Raw genomic sequence first — 20261 nt, 5'->3', positions numbered from 1 at the left:
TCAGCCTGTAGGAGCTCCACCTCATGCAAGCTCCCAGGAGCTGGGACAGTCCAACAGCGATGAAACCCCTTATTTGCAGAGTGATAACTTCACAACTTTACAAACAAGAGGTGACTTCTCTTTTCTTTCAACATGAGTAGATCCAGAGGCGCTAGGAGAACTTTCTCACTGCTCAGCCCTTAGCACTTCCCTTTGGAAGCCTTCCAAGTGCATAAAGTTTTGCAACACCCTAAGATCACAGGCAATAGTTAATAAGTCAATGAGCATTTTTTGCCATGATCCATATCACTGTGATCCATACACTGAGCCACCAAAGGAAAAGTAAATTTTGCCATCAGCTTTAATAGGGTCATCGTGGTGACAGCCCCTCTTGGTCCACCAGTGGACCTTTCTCACAGACCTTCATGGCTGAAGAAAGCTGCACAGAATATAACTGTCCTTTCCTTCTCCAAGTCCCTTGTATAGTGCTGGAAAAATTTTCACACAACAGATACTCCTGTTTGCAGTTGGCTGAAGATACAGCCAACACACTGTCCCTGGGATTATACCACAAAGAAATGTTTTTTCTCCTTTCTGAAGTCTCTGCTTAGTCTAGCTCAGCCTAGAGAGAGCAAGTGAGGTTCCCATGTCACAGCCACCCCAGCTCGGAAAATACCCCAATGTGCAAATGCCAATTTAATTCTATAAAAGCCTCATTCTTCCCTTTGAAAAGTCCCATTCCTTTGCCCGAGTGTGGGCTGTGCAACACAACGGCTTGACTTTCTCCTTGCCAGGTTACTGGCAGTTTGTACCTGGGTAGAAGAAACTGCTTCTTGAGTGCCCGTCTGCTCCCTCCCAGGATTTTCTTTTTATGCATCAAGGACTAAGATTCCTCCTGCTGTAATGGGTTTTAATGCAGGGACAAGCACAGAAAACATTATGCACTTGCCACAGAGTATCAATCATATCACATCACATATTAATTACACTGGTGGTTTTTCACTGGTGCTTTGCAGGCCTCTGGGAGCCATGGACTACTTTGAACAGTAAAGCGAGGACGAGCAAGAAAAGCATGTTTGTACCTGCTTTACAGCAGTCTCCAAATGTGAAATTTGGAAATGGATCTGTCATTTCCACCAAAAAAAAAGTCCTGAAAAACTGGTTTTTATCCAAAGTTGCTAAGGACATGCACCAAGGTGGCCGTACCCACTCTCCCATGTCTTGCAAAGGCTGAACCTCAACCATGACAACTCCGAAGATACAGGCATCATTCAAACATCAGCTTTCCTGCCAGTGAAAGCATGAGTTACAGCTGCTTTTGTGATGACTGCCAGGAGCTGGGTGAAGCCCCTTCAATTCATTTCACATTGGCCAAGAGGACACACCTTCAGGTGTTTCATCAGAACCAAATGAGGACAAGAAGAACGAGCAACAAAACTCAACACACTGACCCTCCTCGATATTTTCCTGTGCCAAGTGACGACCACTGAAGACCTTGCTTACTGGCGTGTTTCAGGTCACGTTGCCCCTTCTTGCTTGGGCTTTTTTAGCTCCTTTCTCCTTTCTTTGGTGCCCTTCTTGCTGGCAGGATTGTGGGCGTGTGATGGGCAGTACTGGGCTCCGAAAGCTGGGAAGGGTCTGAGGGAGTGATCACTGAGAGCAGTGTGACTGAGGAGCAGAAAAGGACACCATGGGAGAACCGCAGGCACCCCAGAGCAGATGCACTGCATTACGAGCAACCCGGAAGCGGCCATTGAACCACTCGTCGCCAAAGAGAGACGGGAATTTTGGCAACCAGAATGTCCCCATGTCCATTCAGCCAGCTGCCTTCTCTGTCCTGGACCCCTGCCCGCCGCCGTCACCACCGCAGCCATAACCATCCTACAGATGCTATGCAGTCACGGTGACTCCTGAAGTCAGGCAGGGACTCTACAGCAGCCTCGGATGCAAAACAAGCTTTCCCACACTACACTCCACGCTCATCTGGGTAGCTCTCCTGTGGGTCCACCTACGGCCTTAAATTAAGTAGCAAGTACCTTACTGAAAGTGGTTTTAGACATCCTCACTGGCATATTGGTCTTTGCCCATGCACAAGATGCTAAAGGCACATGGGGTCCTTCCTCCTGCCCGCATCTCTGCTGCGATCAGAGACAACCTGGCGAGCCAGGATGGCTCAAGCCTGCCCTTTCCAAAAACCAAGTCATCAAACACTTGCGTCTCTGTGCTTGGCAGCCTCAGCCTTTCTCTCCTTAGCAACGCCAAAAATTATTTACTTATCATCCATGGCCTTTTGCCAGCAAGAACGCTGCGTGAGGAGCAGAACCATCTTCTCCGTTCCTCCAATAAACCTAAGCAACAAAAGCGAGGCTCTTCCTCATGCAAAAAAAAAAAAAAAAAAAAATTCCCACCAGCTAAGAAAAGCTGGAGGTTAATATAAATTCCATGGGTTTGAGGGGGAAGTGGAGCTGCATTCAAAGACTTGATGGCTAACCATGCTTCCTTCGTCTGGCAACTGCCTGCTCCCCCAGCAGAGTTATTGAGGAAGTTAGACGAGCGCTGTATTTGTTCCAGCTGCAGATTTCCCTTAACCCCTGGTAGTGGTGTTTTCAAAAAACACAGATCTTGTTTTCTGATGGTGGCTTTTCGTTTCTGTCCATGCCACAGCTACAGTTATTAGCTTTAAGTGCTGTCATTCATAGATTAAAAATAAAAGAAAAAAAACCTTTGCCATTCTGAGAAGTCCAGGCTGGATGAGCAAAAGAGGGATTAAAAGAAGGCTTTCAGGAATTAGCTTGGAACAGAAAAGAAGAAGATAAAGCCATTATAAAAGCTTGTACTAATACAGGAGTCCTTTTTGTTGTAAGTGTTAATGCAGCCATGCAAATTCCTATGAAGATTTATTAGTCAGGTCATATAATCTGCTCTCCTTCCTCTCCTGATGATAAAATCAAGGTATTTTCCTCCACTAAAATGTTCCTCTCTCTCACTTAAGAGGAAAAAAAATATCCTTTTTTTTCCCAAGACTCTGTTTGTGGTATACACAAGGCTACAAGTGAGGCTGATGCCTGTGGAACAGTGAAATACAGACACTGAAATTGAAGTACCCATTTAGAGACTACACTGTTAGGATGCTCCCTGTAAGGCAAGCACAGCCCCAGGTCCATCATACCCGACACTGAATAACTTGACAGAGCTGGGATATGCAGCACTGTCCCCTTCCATCATCCCAGACCTGCTATAGCATCCGCTGTCCTACGGGACTTCAGTCCAGTAAAGCATTTACTTTATGAGAATCTGCTCCTAAGTCTACTATTTGCCTTGGCCCTCAGCCAGCCAAGCACTTAGGCACATGCTTAAAGTTAAGCACAAGAGTAAACAGATTGAAGTCAGAGGGACTTAAAATTAAGCACATATTTCAAGGATTTGCTGGATAAGGGCTTTAACCCTGGGTGTGCAGCATTTAACTGGGATGATTCTCAGCTGATTAGCTCCCTCCTTTCCCTGAACTCCCCTCCACTGGACCAGGCAACAAACGGTTTCTGTTTTGCCACCACGCTAAAGGCTTGGTTTTAAAGAAACCTTGTCTAGCCTCTAGGCAAAGCATGTCTTTCTTTAATTATACCTGCCTGTGAAATACCTTCCAGAAATCCCCACCCAAACAAAGCCTCAGGAAAGGAAATAACGGAAATTCTTGATGGTTTCAACGAGGGAAATGATCCTAACCAGTGAGACGAGGCGCACGTAAGATGAGGCTGGTGACTGTCCCTACTGTACATGGCTCCCAACCCAAGGAGACTCCTTAAAGCTCCAGCAGAAACCCCCAGCTACCACAGCCCTCATCTCCCAGGGCAGGGGCCCCCTTGAACTTGGCCCCTGGATGTAGCTCTCTGCATGTGTTAAGATCTCAGAAGCCTTTTGGTGGACATACAGGGGAAGAAGAGACGTGGCAATACAAAATTCATGAAACCAGTATGCTCTTCCCCACAGCAAAGTGCAGCACCCAACAGGGAATATTCTAAGAGGCCACACAGCTTCTAAAGGGTGGGAGGTCACTTGCATGACTTTTTTTTTTTTTTTTTGCCTTCCATGCTCTTTCATATGAGCTTTTTTATTTCCATTGCATCGACCCCTGCTAGGACCTCGGTGGCTGTGGGTACATGTGCAGGTCTGGCAGAGCAAAAGCCCTCTTGGTGCAGAGAAGCAACCACTCCACACAGGCAGCACAGGCAAGACTTGGAAGATACGGACAAAACAGATGAGCAGCAGATTGGAAACATGGACACAGAAGATGAAGATTTGCTGTTGATTTCTCCAGAAACATGACTGCCTTCATCGAGGAGCAACTTGCCCAGACTTGACAGTGGACTAATGGAACATCACCAAGTCCCACTCCCATCCTTACCCATCTTCATCCAACTCACTTCTAACCATCCTCTGCTGCATTACCATCTGCTTCTGAACAGTCTGTCCTTCTCACCAGGACACGAACATCTGATTTGCCTGTGCTACGCATAGCAATGGCACTAAATAGTCAAGTACCTTTGGAAAAGCGCCTGTGAAAGATGCCTGGATTACCCTACCCAAACTGCAAACCACTCTAGGGGACCACTAGATCATCAATTTTCAGTGCAGCACATGCAGAAAGACTTCTGCACTGCCAGAACACTCTTTTGATCTGACCTCGTGTCAGGAAAGCTACCTTAGACCTCCCAGAAGAAGGGCATGGCCATCAGCTGCTGCACTGCAGCCTTGCCCTTCCTGAACCAACAACTCTCAGAAGTTGAGGACTGGCAGAATAAATTCAAGTCCTGTCTTGTATGCAAATCGCACCATGAAAAGATGTGGCAAGTATGAAGGCAAACAAGGCAATCTGCTTCCACTTCAGACAGGAACGGCAGGATGGTCAAGTAGTCATGGAGCTCCACCTCTAACACAACAGGTTCCCAGCCTCAGGTACACTTGCAACCCTTGGAGCTACTTGAGATATATTTTCATGGCCTTGCTGGCCATGGGCAGCTGGGCACTATTTCTTCTTCTAGACAAGGAATAGAAGCAAAGGAGCTGTATCCTGGAAGTCTGTCACACTTCACATGCCTTCCACCAAGGTCAAGGCAGGCTGTGTAATTATCATTTATTACCTGTGCAGCTATGCTGCTTGGAAATACCAAAATCCTGGAGCTAGATGCTGTATGCAGAGATCAGAAAGCTGCTCTGGTACCAGGAGAGAAGCAGCATAATACCAAGGCTGACAAAAGAACTCACAGCTTGCTTGCTTTTACCTTCAAACAAGGGCATTTGTAAAAACAAAGAGTTTAAATAACAAATCTCTTTGCCTAAGCATTTATAAATTGAACAAAAAATAGTTTCCTTTCAACTAAAAGATCCCATAGTGTGTGTAGTCCCCATACTGTGGCACTGCAAGAGGGGTGGGTGTGAGACCCTGAATTTCTCCCTGTCATGAGTGTTCCCACCATGCCCTTGGGATTTCAGGCAAGACATGGGACAACTCCCCCCCCATCTGCATTGCCAGGGGTCCTGGTCTCTGACAGTTTTCCATGACCAGGTTTGGTCTGCTTCAGCCCTCGGAGCATTTGCAGAAGAAGAGGAGCTCCCACCCTCCTGCACTGACAACACGGATGAGGGGAAAGAGGAGTCACCGCTGTGCTCTTCGGATCATGTCAGGTCGCACGTACGTTTGAAGTTGGCCACCCAGTTCTCAGCAGCCAGGAGCAATCTTGTAACGGCTACTTCCTCCACCGTTTGCAGAGCTGATCTTCAGGAAAGCTCTGTAGTGCGAGGAAATCCTGACCATCGCCACCAAAGCGTTATCAACACAGCAAGGAGATAATAACGACAGGAACTGCCTTACGGCAAAATCACCATCATGATTCATGCGACTGCCTGGTGCCAAGGTCCAACAAGCTGGAACACAGTGAGAGGAGGTCACACATGCTATTGGCTGGTTATTGTGGAAAAAAAAGGAAAAAAAAAAAAAAGAGGTGCGTTCCTACAATTTGATGAGCATCATCCACTCTCCCTCTGGCAAATGAATCGGGTCTTCAGTGCACAATCAGCTTTCTGCATTGAATTTGCCTTCTCATGGGAGGCCACTGGTCCCATCTTCTCCTTTGGGAAGGTAGGTGGTATCTAGTGTGGCAGATACCAAACGTCACCCAGAAGAAGTATCACCATTCATAGTGGCAGACCCCAGCGTGGTCTGCAAGTTTTGTGACTGCTCTGGATTCCCAAGAAATATCACAGAAACCACAGCAGCCCTCTGATCCATGTACAACCTCCCCCAACAGAGAGATGCAGGCTGCCTTAATGATGGACAGGCGTGGTGAGCACACTGCTGTGAGTCAGGCCCCGTAGAACTTCTCCAAAGGTCTTTTACTCCAGGGATTGTTGGCTCAGACCCTCATGGTCTGTGATACACATCCGAGGAGTAGCAGGCACGACGTTCCAGGTGTCGGCTTGGAAACCTGGGTGCTGCCAGACGGCGGTTGATCCCTGGAGCAAGCACAACATGGTGAGCAGCCGTGCCTCCTTCAACCCCATCCTTGCTGGAGACCATACACCACCAGCACACAGGCTTTGCACGTGCACTACTAGACCAGCAGAAATGCCCTATCCTGGACAACCAAAGAAATGGAGGAGGTCAAGGGCTGGCGAGACGCAAGGGTTCACCTACCCTCTGTGGGGATTTGGCCCCTTGTTGAGCAGACACTGGGGAAGATGACACCGTGGCATCATGGAGGTGCACCTATGCACGGTAAGGGGACAGATTTCCCCCCACCATGAGAAATACCCATCGGTACCTTCTCCAGACACAATGCTACACCAGAGATAGAGCACCTCAGAGACTGTTTTTTCTTTATTTTCTTCTTTTTGCAGCTCAGGACTACTAAATTCGCAGTCTCTCCTTAATGTCACATGCGTGGCTCAGGTCCCTCAGGCCCCAGCAGAAGCAGCCTGGGATATTTGCACAGACCCCTCACAATGGAAGGAAGAGGGTGTAGGAGGGAGGATCAGGCTGCTGACCCCTTTATTGTTCTTGGGCCAGAAGAAAGCTTCCTCCCGGCTTAAGAACCACGGCGCTGAAAAAGCTTTCCAGCCAAAACGAGTCAGATGGAGTCACTGGGTGGTGGTTTTTATTTTTTATTTTTTTCTTTCTCCTTCCCCTGCCTCCTGCTTCGGTCAAGCGACGGGGAGTCACAGGGTTGTGCTCCATTCACAAAATACCTGCTGCACATCACGTAGTCCTTCCCCCCGTCAGCGGGGAAAGACGCTGTAACCCAAGCAAACGAAAATAAACCTCTTTTTTTTTTTCCTTTCTCTGCAGATTTGGAAAAAAAAAAAAAAGAAAGGAAGAAAGGACCCTGCTCCCAGACTGACGCCTCCAGCGTACGCCTGCCGGGGAAGGGGTAGGCGGGGGGGAAACAAGACGACGATATGAAAGAAAACAAAAACAGCAAATTCTGCTCCAAAAGGATTAAATGGAGGTTTTCCAAAAAAACACCCCGCCATTATATAATGAGGCTTAACTCAGAGTCACTGGGGTCACACGATGCAGCAGACTGGAAAAACCAAAGCGCAGTGTAGCCTTTTAATTGCTAAGCCAACCATTAAAAAAAATATAATAGAAAACTGATATTGTGATTGCATGACAAGGTGGCCGCTCACACTCTAATGGTCAGGGTATTTTTTTGCCCCCTTTGCTCTTTCTGGCTGAAATACCATTTCAGTGTGAGTTCAATTCTTTGCCTTTCTGCTTATAGGGGTGGTGACCCGTTTTGACGGGACACTGTTGGCGCCGGGCAGTGACACCGTGGGGAACACAGGGACCCAAAGCCTTAAGGCATGTGGGGCTGATTTGCACTGAAAGTAAAATAAAGCACAAGGGGAAACTTTACCTCAACCATCCAGGTATCAAAACCCATTGCTGGGTTTCCAGATCAAAATCTGGATGCAAGGAGATGATTTTTTAGCATGCCGGTTGCATCTACAAGTCCAACCACGATCCATGGTCACCTGTCTAGCCCCCAGGTTCTCCACAGCCTTTAAGTTGAGTTGGAAGTACAACCACAGGCAACTCTGAAGATCCTCCATCCTCAATGTCTCCTAGCACTGTCTACACCAGGGATCCTAGCTGCAGGGCTGAACAAGCTCCATGGACGCAGTGGTGTGGATGGGAACAACCCAAACAACAAGAAAGCTTTAAAAAAGCCCACACTAGACCTCTGCTTTTGGAAAACCAAGCTTTCATTGACCACAGGCCTAACAGCTGGAGCAGACTGGCTGCTGCTGTCATGCCATGGCATGCCCAGGAGGTCCAACAGCAGCGGTGCAACCTGCTGGTACCATTAGGTTGGAAACCTGGAGATCATCTCGGAGTCGTGTTTTTTTCTAAATTACAACAAATGCAAATTTGTGCTTCGCATTTGAATCTTAAAAACTGGCTTCGGACCAGATTATCATTGCACAGCAACCATGAAACAACAGGACAGGGTGTCTCATCTCTCCCGCTACTGCTTCAAACGATGTCCATTCAACTACCAACCCCAAACCTTTTCACTCCTATCTAGTAAACATGCAGTAACCCAAACCTGAGCAACACACACTTTTACGTTGTATTTATTCATAGCCCCATGAGGAAGGCTGGCCAAATGAAGGCATATGCAGCTCACCAGCTTTAATAATGCCGCTCACAGGCGCATGATGGAGTAAATGTTGGCGGCTCCCTCCCCAGCACCAACAAGCAGAAACCATCCGCATATTATGTGATACCTGCTTGTTTTGCCCAGCCAAAGGGTCTTATTTTGCCCAGCCAAAGGGAAACAAACGGCTCCTATAAGCATACATATTTTCTTTCCGTTCAGACAAGGCGCCTCAAAAGAATATACAATGAGAAACAAAATAATCAAGCAGGTCACAAAAGCAGGAAGAAATGAAGCTTTATCATTCTCCAGTGGTTTCTCTGCTCATACATTACAGGAATTACCAAAAAAAAAAAAAAAAAAAAAAGAATTAAAAAGAAAGCAAGCCAACAAGGAGGAGTTTCTCCACAGTGGTACCAGCAGGTGAAGGGCAGAGCAGAATAACCCTGGGAGACATGGACACCGGGGCAGCATCGTGTGGCTGAAGACATGGAGACCACGTTCCTCTCGCTATTTCTGTTAGCCCCGATGAAATCCTTCAATCCCAATCCCCAGCAAAGGCATTTTGGGGATGGCACAGAGTTTTCTTTCACTGACCACACCAGCACACGTACAGCTGAGCACTTGCCGTTTTTAGAGCCAGCAGAGAATTTCATGAAGTATCATCAAAAAACCCAAACAAACCCCAAAGGTATTTTCAAAATCATGAAATAAGGGACAATATGAACATGGGACTAGAAAGTACCTCTTGGTTACAGAGCTTCATCTGCTACCACAGGCGAGAACATCATTTAATTCCCTTCATAAACAGTCTTTATTTTCCCTGTGGAAGAGACATCCAGGCGTCGTACGCAGCAATAAATTTCCCACTTAAAGGACAATCTTTGACCAACCACCTTGGATTGCAATAAACACTTATCCTGCCACTAAATACCTATATTTATACCCATAGCTATATATACATCTCCCCAAGCTGGACGGGATTCACTTACCTGCTGCCTCCGGACAGGAAATTCGCATTTTAAGAACTTCTGGTCTCATTTATTGTATCGGTTTCTATTTCCATAACATCAGAGGAAAGGCAGCAGCAAGGGGGGGGAGAATCTTCTGGTTAAGAAGAAATTTTTAAATGTGACAGGAAACATTAAGCTCATATTTTGTCAGACAAGGGACAAGGACATCCCCCATTAGCAGGATTTTTAGAGCGCGATGTGTTTCTAGGCTCTGTAGGTCCCTCCGCCAACGGGGATCTAGGCACGTCTCTATTCTCTGGTCCTATGGTATGTCTACTTTTTTTTAGAGAGAAAATTCCTTCCTTCCCTCTATTTTATTAAAAATTCGGGTCTTTCATGGAGAGCAGGGAAGGGGATTAGGATGTGGAAATAGCCAAGCCAGCAGAAATAGCTGCTTGACCAAAGAGACATTGAGTTTTTATTTGGGACCTTTAGAAATCTGGATTTTTTTTTCTCTGCTACTTTTAGTAACTTTTTTATAACTTAATCATTACTCCACAACCAGCTTCAGGAAAATATTCAGCAAATTCAAGGGAATGCAGCAAAAGCCCTCTCAGGTTTCTAATGAATCCTCTGGGAAAACAAGGGAAAAAAAGATGTAACACTATTCAGAAGTTAAAATTCAGGCAGGATTTGAGGCGGGGGAGATGTTACAGTCTATAAAAAGGACTGGGAAAAAACAAAACCAAACCTTTCAGGCTTGCTTTGCATATTATATAGCTGCACAAAAGCAAACTTTGTTGAAAGGGAAGTCAACTGTGAGGCTGCGAAAAACCTGTGTTGTCCTCTGGTGTGTTTAAGCCAGAGCTCAATTTTGAGCCTCAAATGCTTATTGAGCTGTTATTTATACTCCAGCACAAGTCTCCATATCCAAATCAGCTAATTCCCCAGAAAACTGCAGTTCTCAGGTCTAAAACTACTTGTGAACTTCTTAAAAGCAAACCAGACCATCTTTCTTTATCATCCTCCCAGGAACAGACTTACCCATCCAGCTCTCCCATCCTCCTCTCTCATCTCCTTGTGGTCCTTGATCGTGAACCCAAAACCCACCACCTCCTATTAGTAAGCCCAGCCTAGTCACACAGAATCACAGAATCCTTCAGGTTGGAAAAGACCCTTGGGATCATCGAGTCCAACCCTCAGCCCTACTCTACAAAGTTCTCCCCTACACCACATCCCCCAACAGCTCATCCAAACGACCCTTAAACACATCCAGGGATGGGGACTCCACCCCCTCCCTGGGCAGCCTATTCCACTCTCTGACCACTCTTTCTGGGAAACATTTTTTCCTAATATCCAGTCTGAACTTCCCCTGTTGCAGTTTAAAGCCGTTCCCTCTTGTTCTGTCACTAATCACCTGTGAGAAGAGACCAGCACCAACCTCTCTACAATGTCCTTTCAGGGAGCTGTAGAGAGTGATGAGGTCTCCCCTCAGCCTTCTCCTCCTCAAATTAAACAGCTCCAGCTCCTTCAATCACTCCTCATAGGATTTGTTCTCCAGGCCCTTCACCAGCTTCGTCCAGCCACTCAGTCACTTTGTGTCTACCCCTCCATTGGCCTAGCCCAAGAAAAAGCTGCAAAGCAGCTAAAATCTCATTATTCATTTTTTATTTTTTTTTTAGCACAAACCAGTGCCTGGCAAACTGGGGTCTAAGGAACTGAGATGGTCCAGCGGTGGACACCACCATGGTCTTTGTCTCCCTCTTTCCGAGGTTGGCATGTCCTTCAAGGTGGGGTGGGGACAACAGAGTAGATGGGAGACAGGGACAGATGAACAAACGGAAACGTGGGTGTTCAGAGGAACATCCTACATTTGATGGGGTAGCAGCATCTTCCGGAGAAAGGGAGGAACCCGCAGCACATCTGGCACTGCTCTTTGGTGTGAGGATCGTTACTTCAGACTGAGCCCTGCTGGAGCATCCCATAGGAAATAGGTGGCATTCAGGACTACATTTGGAAAAGTGGATTTCCAAGAGGAGCTGAGGAGGTGTCGCGATGCAAGCAAGGGAGACCTGGGCTGTGCGGCATGTCTAACCCCTCAGGATTGTAGTGCTTAGACAAGGCAATGATGGGGGGTTCACAAACACCTTCTGTTTTGACCTCACTCTGCTCAGGGCCTCCACTTGCTTTGAGGCTTATGACGATGCACAGTGCTAACCAAATTCAGTCCTAGGTGCAGAGAAACACCTTCCCTCTCCACAAGCCCCAGGGTCCCCCATGCTGGACATGCACCCCGAAGCCGAGGTGGGCACAGAGGGATGGAGAGCACCATGACCTGGCACAGGAGGGTGCAAGACGCAGCCACTGCGGACCGAGGTTCTGCTTGGAAAAAGTCTTTGGAAATGCTTCCTCTGTGCAGAGCCGTGTTTCGGGGCTGTGCAGCGAGGCTGCAGTGCCCTCTAGTGCTGTTGGGCTCCTTCTGCCACCAGCCCTGTCCCCTCAGCCACCGACATCAAGCCAACCTTCAGAACTGCAATGTAAGCCAACCTTGACCATTCCACTGACCCTCCTTGCACATCCCGAACCCGTGTCTCTAAACTCAGCCAACCCAACTGGGGTGAGGGAGCACCCCAACGACTCCCATTCTGGCAGGAGCTCACTACAGCTCCACCATTCTCCAAACAACAGGGCTGCCTGGCTCCAACCCTGCTCAGCTGACCAGTACTAGTTCCAGGAAACACAATAAAAAAGGCATCTCTGCACCCATCAGGTTGGGAATTATGAGCCACCATCGCTAAGTCTGCTTGAACTGGGTGACAGCCAGAAAAATAAATCCAGCCCTGAGAAGGGAGAGTCCATCTCATTTGTCGCAATCCGAAACCACCTCTGAACCCTAGAAACAATAAAAACAATAATAACAATAATAATGATGATGGAAGCGTCAGAGCTCTTGCGCATTTCCCTGGTGTTTCCTCTGTGCAGAAAATAAGCCTAGCAATCCTATGATATGGAACACCATCATAATCTGAAAAAAACACTGGAAGATCTCCCCTTTTCTGCATGTCTGATAAAAACCATGGGGTTTATAACCTGGTTCAGGACTCACAGCAGCTCTGCTCTACCGCCAGAGACCAGGACTGGACCTTGCAAGAACCTGCTAGCTGGTGACCTGCATGTAGGACAAGCCACTCTTGGTCCAGATCTCTCCACTCCAGTGCTTTGGAGATGGCAACAGTCTCATCTGCCTTCCTTGGTCAACGGTGGCCTTAACTCTAACATAGGAGTGATGCTGAAGGGGTTACAAGTGACCATGGCAGTTTGCCCTTTCAGCCCAAGGAGATGGTCACTGTCAGTTGGGTTAAATGCAACAAAAACTAGGCCACAGAAAGACCATATCTTACTGGCAGTCATGGCAAAACAAAAGCTTTTTACTCAGCAATAGAGATCTGACTCCAATCCATTTTGACCTATACTCAAGTAACCCCTGGCTCTTTGACAGGGACTTTCCACAGTGGTTTTAGCAGTTACAGTATTGGAAAGACCCTTGGGATATGGGAAGCTGGCTTGTTAGACTAGAAACCTTCTCTGAAAGTAATGCCATGCCTACACGCTCTGGATGGAGTCCAGCAGAATCTGGGGGCAGGAAGAAGAAATCTCCCTAGTTTGGGACTCCTAGGGAGACACCCTAACTTGTTCATAAGTGTTTGGTGGACACGTGAAGGATGTCAGGGTTAGACCTGGTGAGTGGCAGGAGGGACATACAGCACATGGGAGACACCACATGGACCATCACTCCCGGTGGGAGGGGATGAGCCCACCACAGCTTCACCAGGGCAGAACAGCCTACTGAGAGAGGGCCACGTCGCTGTGCCCAAGGCTCTGAAAGAGGAGGGTTCTGGGCTGGCTAACAAGCTGGCTAAAACAAGAACCACCCAACTTTGTAGTGCAGAAAGAGCAGGGAGGAGAGGATGAGAACTCTGTATGGTGACAGTAAATAACACCACCCCACCAAAGAGTTGTCCCTGAGCTCCAAAGAGACCTGTCCCTTTGTCACCACCACCCTGGAAGGGTCAGCGATCTGTAGGGTCCATGAGCAAGCCCACACAGCAGTGCTGGACACCAACCTCCTCCCCTCGCATGCCAAGTGACAGCAAAGGGGATGCTTCCCCATGATCTGCCCTTCTCCACGGGACATCTGCCCTGTCTTCAACTCTCTTAAGGAACCTACCGTATCTGACAAGTCCATGTGTGAGCTGGTCTCTCTGGGCTCCTTGCAGAGCTGACAGAGAAAGGACATGGGTATCCTTGGATAGAAATCATCTAACCTTTTCTAGACCTCTGCATTGAGATGCAACAAATCATGCCCCAAAGTGTCCATGCTCTTCCTACGGCAGGAAGCCCAACTGACCAGCCCACGCACAGGTTCCACCTTTACTTACACAATCTCCACACTGAATTGTAAGGTCTGACTTGAAAATACTTTTCAATGAGGAGGGCTCCCAAGGAAAGCAGGTAGAGGCACCTGTTAGGTGCCTAAATTCAGGAGGGAACCCAGCACAGTCAAGAATCCCAGTGCTTCTAGGCCTGTTTGGACAAAGTCAGAAATACAGTGGTGCTAAGAGGAACACGAACAACTTAGAGTCTGCCTTTCTCCTAAAGAGCTGCTCCCTTGTTTCTCATCCAAAAAGGAAGCTGGATGACAACTGTAGCCAGAAGAGAAACAAGCAGTTTATTGTAATTCCAAGCATATAACAAAAAGGGTCAAAAATCACTAAGGAAATGGAAGGGGATGAGCTGCAAGGCAATTAAGACGTCAAACCAAATGGTATTAGTGCTATCTTCCAAGTTTATCCCACAGCACCAGTAAAGCCCAGTATGCCTTTCAAAAGTGCCACATAATTTCTACCTCCTAAAACACAAGACAAGGAGCAGCTGGCCAGCAAAGGCACAGCCACACCACTGGGAGGAAGGCAGGCCCATCCTGAAGGCATGAGTCCAGCAAACTGAGAGCCAAAAACTGCAAGATGCCAGTCCAGAGACCACTCGGGATGTGCCCCAAAACTCTTTGCTCGTGTCTAGCAGCATTCACAGCATGTCCGTGTGACATGCAGCCTCCTGTATCCTTCATGAGCTACAGCAGCTTCACAGGGAGGATGGGGGGTATCTTGCAGGACATGACCCCTTGGGTTGTTTTCTCTGGTAAGTGTAGAGTTTGCCAAGGGCTTGCAGTCTGAAGACCACATCTAGGATCGAGACATTTGGCTGTGACACATCCAAGCCTGAAAGCCTTTCCACGTGTTTGCCAAGGGGAGCAAAAGCAAAATGCACTGACTCAGACCTCCCCATGACGTCTTCATGACACGCAGATGTTATATGGTCTCCTCCAACAAACCAGCTGAGGTGACACAGAGAGGATAATGAAGACTGGCTCTTCAACTGAGCTCTGCCTCTCTAACGCAGCAGACAATCGATCCTCCCTGGTGTGCAATAAAAAGCAGATCTTATGAATGGGGAATACTTATCTTCAAAAGATTATTTTCTTCCAAAGTAATTTTTTGGCATCGCTTAGGTGAATTAGTGCCCAAATCCAACTACAGACTCCTATGAGTAAAAGGAGAGATGAAGAGGTTACGGCTCACCAGCTGAGCCAAAGCAATGACCTCATGAGCTCCTAGCCATGAAGCTTTCAAAACAAAGCCTGTTTACCAGTAAAAACAAGCACCCCAGATGAGCCTGGAAAAGATGGGGCAGGAGGAAGCTTCAAAATACCAGTTGTCATGAAGAAATTGTGCGCAGTGCCGAAGCGGAGCCGGATTTGCCTGCCTGTGCATGTCCACGAGATGGCAGAGCCCGCCGTGCTGCGGAGACGGCCGACAGCATCTCGGAGGAGCCAGCTGCATGCATTCTCCAATTTCAAAACAAAAGGCTGGCGACAGGCATTTTTCCCTCAGACAGCTATGAAGAAAGAGGGTTTTGGGGGAGGTTGTTTTGGGTTTGGTTTATTTTTTTACCTTTTAATTGTCAAATAATCATGGGCTTTCCTTCCAATATTTTGTTAGAATACTAAGTCCAGCAACAGAACTCATTTTTATATATTGACATTCAGATATCCAGAATATTCTGCTTAATCCATTGTGGGTGTCACTGTATCTCTCTGTAGATACACATACAGACTTGAATGTACACCACAAATTAGTTCTAGATTCGTGTCCTACGTTTATCATACCATACCATCAAAGGAACCCAAATTTCCAAAGCAGCCTGCAAGTAAGACTCGCTACCTCTCTCAAACTTGGTGTTCTTAACTCTGCTCTAGCTGCTGAAGCACATTCAGCAGCAAAACGTTTGCATCTGAGTCGTGCTGCAGGATGCTCAGACCAGCCCCTCTGTCCATGCACAGCTGCTGTAAGCAACCCTTAAACACAGACAGAACAAGAGTTTATGTACCTCCAACCTGAAAAGCCTCTTCTTCAGGATACGACACAAACATAACTGCAGTGTGGGAAAGCCCTATGGAAGGTGAAAGATTTTTCTTCCATAGGCTCACATGAATATCTTCCCTTATGTGCCCACAGCACTGTGCTCCACAGAGCCATTTAAAACAAGGGATAAAGACCAGCAAAATCACTGTTAGCATTGCACGATTGCATTCAAATCCAGTTAACAATGATATGTCAGGATTAAACCAGCTGTCTGCAAGTATTTCATTTGTCAACACCGAACAAGATAAACCCTCACCCAGAACTACCCGGCTCCTAGTTCCCACATGCACATATGACTGCATGTACCTAGGTAAGTGCATCTCCAAAATAATACAGCATTGCACAAGTCTGCCCAGAGGCACAAACAGAACACCAAATCCACCGTTCCCACTAGGTCTTCCAGCATAGAGGTGCCACACTAACAATTAAGCTAGATATTAAGGTATATATTGGAATTAATTCACTGGAGTCAATGGACTCGACCTGGTGCTAGGACAGGATGAGATGACAACCAGACCAGGAGGACCTGCCTTATTAGCTGTTGATCAGAAAAGAAGTTAAACCCTAGAGAAAAAAGTCATCTCCCTGCACTAAATATGGATTGATTCCTCATTTCCAATTATCCCCCAGGGAAAACAACCTTATTTTGCAGAATTACTGGGGTCTGTATCAGCTGAACCTGACATTTTCTCCCTGTGACCTAAAGTCCAGACATACCAAGCACGGAAAAGACTGAGCAGAAAGCAGCTGCAGGCAGTGCTCCTCCCTGCCAAAGTCAGCAGCACTTCTCCACTCCTTCCACCACATGGTTCATGTATTTAGTGCCAGCTAGCTCACCCAAAAGAAATAGTAAGGCAGATCATCACATGGCTTGCAGGATGAGCAAAGCTTTCCCTCACATGATGCATGAGCAAGAAGGCCGGTGAGCTCTTTTCTCAGCACTGAAAAGGGTAATGCTACCACAGCACAGGAGATGTCTCCGTCCTTCCCTCTGGAAGCAAAGAGGAAACTTCAGCAAAGACACGCTGAGCATCCTCAGAAACTTGCCCAGCCCAGGACACTCAGCTCCTTTGAGGACTAGGTCTCTGGAAAGTGAAAAAATATATCATGCTGACAAACTGACCTGTTAAACTGGACATTTTAACTGAAGGTCTTATGCTGCCATTCCCCAACATCTGAGCATCAAAGTCATTTAACCAGAACTACTGAAACTGGGCAGTAGAGATATATCTGGAGAAAATCTACAAGTAGATGACCACTGCGTATATGTCCACCCCATAGGGGAAACATCTGGGTCAGCACACTGTCACTGCCAGCTTCCTGGTAGCAATTTATTTTGGAGCTGTCAAGAGGCTCAGTGTTTTTCAGAACCTTCTTTCCTAAAACATATGAGCCCTGTGTCCATTACATGTATATCTATATCTATATATATATGTGTGTGTATATATATATATACTGTCCTCAACGTTTCACCTTCCAATGAAGTCTCTTGGGTCACGGCCCTTGCCCAGCACTCAGGTTCCCAGCAAGGCTGACTGAAACCATAATTCTCCATTGCAAACCCCAAAGGACCATAGCTCAGTGCATCCACCCCAGCAGTCTTCCCACCTCTGGGAAGAGTCTCCTAAGGAAAGCTGAGGCAGGGAGCTGCTGGTCTCCACCACACCACAGGCAGGTGATGTCCTCAGCACCTACCTGCCACACTGGAAGGACCTTCTCTATGTCGTTCAAGTTGATGCCATCACCATCCTCGTATTTCCCCTTTCCAAGCCTGTGGCAAGAAGAAAACAAACAAAACCACGTGAAACCTCGCGGGAGCCAAACTTAATTTTCTATTACAGCACATGGGGAAGATTGTTGCTTAATGGAAAGGACCTTCATGAAAACACAGAGGCTCTCTGAAGTGAGTATGCTGTGCCTCCAAAACACTCCCACACAGGCACAAAGCCGTTAATACAAAATTGAATGCTTTTCTTAGTCCTCTCCACCTGCACCATTCGCCACAGCGTTCAAATCCTTTTGGTAATAACAGCAGTGAGAAAACCAAGTCCTGAACAGCAGCATTGGGTGATTCAATTCCCAGACCAAGCAAAACCAAAAGCACAGCCCACCTGGAAAAAAAACAATGAGGACACAAAAATGTAATGAAAAATGTTTTCTTTGAAGCACTGCTCATTTGTCGGTCTCCACGGGAGCTCCAGTTCTCCTGCTGAGAAAGGTGTTGGCAAACAAGCAGAAACGTACATCTCAGACAGCAAACAGCAATCAATATAAATACAAACATACAACTTGAAACGCAAAAAAATTGGGGTGAGAAGCCAAGCACTGACAGACCAAACAGATAGCTGGCAGCTGAAGGACTTTTTTTAATCAAGAAAGGAAAAAAACCAATCCAAAGGTAACTACTAGCTGGATGCAGACAGTTTGTAATAATACAGAAAAAAAATGGTCAATAAATACCATCCTTCTGCATTTATAAATAATTGAGGTGATCTATTTTTACTATGCTAGAATGATAATGCATTTTTTGGTCAATCAGTGACAAGATACTGTTAAACAACATACATTAGACAGAAACTTTGATAGCAGCAGACCCAGGTAATCAGTACTTAGAAGTCAGAGAATCTGACTTCTAGAGCCAAAGATCTTGGTGGAATTACAGCAAATAGGGGGAAAAAAAATCCAGAAAAATGGCACGTGCTAAAGCACCAGGCTCAAAAAACATGTGTGTATATATATAAAATATATAAATATGCAAGACAAAAAAATTATATATAGAGGAGAAAAATCAAGTCAAACATCTGAGGACAAATAATACCAGTTACAGGTAAAGAACGGGCATGCACATGGTAGGAAAAAGTTATCTGAAAAGGATGGGGACTATCCCAGGGTGAACGTCTGATGATGGACTGTGGCATAAAGGCAGGAGATGAGGAGGCAGGCACTAGGGGGATGAAGGCAGCTTTCCTCTACAGGCAGCATGGCTGAGCCTGAACTACAGGATTGTAAGCAGCTCGGGCAGTCATGTTTCAAAGAGGTGGTAGAGAAACTTCTTAGAGAATGGGAAAAACTAAAGTGATACATGGGCTTGGGAGATAACTGGAATGAAGAGAAAATATCAGCTACAAAAAGTTGTTTGAACTGGAAGAGCAAAAGCACAAAAAGCACTAACACTGGAAATTAAAGGCAGACAAATTTGGGTCAGAAATGAGGTACAGTTCCCTGGTTTTCCTTAACCAGTTCACTTTGATTATTCAGCATACCACCAAACTCAGATTCCTTCTGGAGGAAAACCCCTCAGCCAAGCAAAAGACACTTGAGGTCAATCAACTGGATGGAACTACATGGCCACATGATTGGACTAAGGAATAGAATGGTCCCTTTGGTATGTACAGCACAGAAAACACATCCTGAACAGCATCTTTCCTTTTTTTTTTCTATTAAATTTTTCATTGCACAGCTAGCATGTTAAAAACCCCACTCAAGCGAGAGGGAAAATGCCTAGCTAGCAGGAGGACGTTCTTGGAGGTTTAACCAGCTGAATCATGCTCAGCACAGATTCATCATGGAGAGCTGATGAATTCACAACAGAGACAGCTTTAAAAGTTAAAAAATAAAAACAATTTTGTCTGTGCTTCCTCTACTCCAGTGCAGGTTACTTATATGACCTGTATTTTGGGAGACGCGCTGCCTGCACTGACAGCATCTGTTTAATTTTTCTGCATATACACTAATTCTTACTACATTTTTACAGCTGTAATATTTAGGAGTGGTTAAAGCTCACCTCCATACCGCCTTCTCTACCTGTTTGCAGCCTGGGCATTCACAGTACCCCAGGAACTGGGGGCAAACCACAAAGCAGACCCTGCTGCATCCTCCCTATAGGTAGCAGGTGCTGCTGGCAGGATCATTTGTCAAGTGCCATCAACCACGGAGCACATTATATCTTATTTTACAGAGGGTCCTTCACCTCATTTTTCAAAACCATCTGAATGGTAGAAATGGGAATAAACATGACTAAGGCACTTAGTGACTTAGAAATTTAGAGCTAATACTAAAATCTAAAAATTCCTTGTTCCAAATATTCTGAAAATTGCTGTTTATGTACCTGCAGTAAATACTTACAGAGCAGAAAAAAAAAGCTTTACACAGTTGTGTGAGTGCCTGTCACTATATGGTACAGGACACTC

At 46.4% G+C, this 20261-nt stretch overlaps 1 protein-coding gene across 3 annotated transcripts in view; it reads right to left on the bottom strand.

Moving 5' to 3' along the window:
- CTIF (cap binding complex dependent translation initiation factor) overlaps positions 1–20261 on the bottom strand; it is a 146696-nt gene that overhangs the window by 76308 nt on the left and 50127 nt on the right. For all 3 annotated transcript variants that reach the window (XM_074812782.1, XM_074812783.1, XM_074812784.1), the window contains one exon: positions 17767–17842. In XM_074812782.1, the coding sequence (XP_074668883.1) occupies positions 17767–17842 (76 nt within the window). The remainder of the gene's footprint in view (positions 1–17766; positions 17843–20261) is intronic.

Source organism: Strix aluco, chromosome Z (genome assembly GCF_031877795.1).
Source record: "Strix aluco isolate bStrAlu1 chromosome Z, bStrAlu1.hap1, whole genome shotgun sequence".
In the NCBI taxonomy this organism is placed as follows: domain Eukaryota; kingdom Metazoa; phylum Chordata; class Aves; order Strigiformes; family Strigidae; genus Strix; species Strix aluco.
Note: the sequence above shows the minus strand (reverse complement) of the source record. Positions and strands in the feature narration are given on the sequence as shown.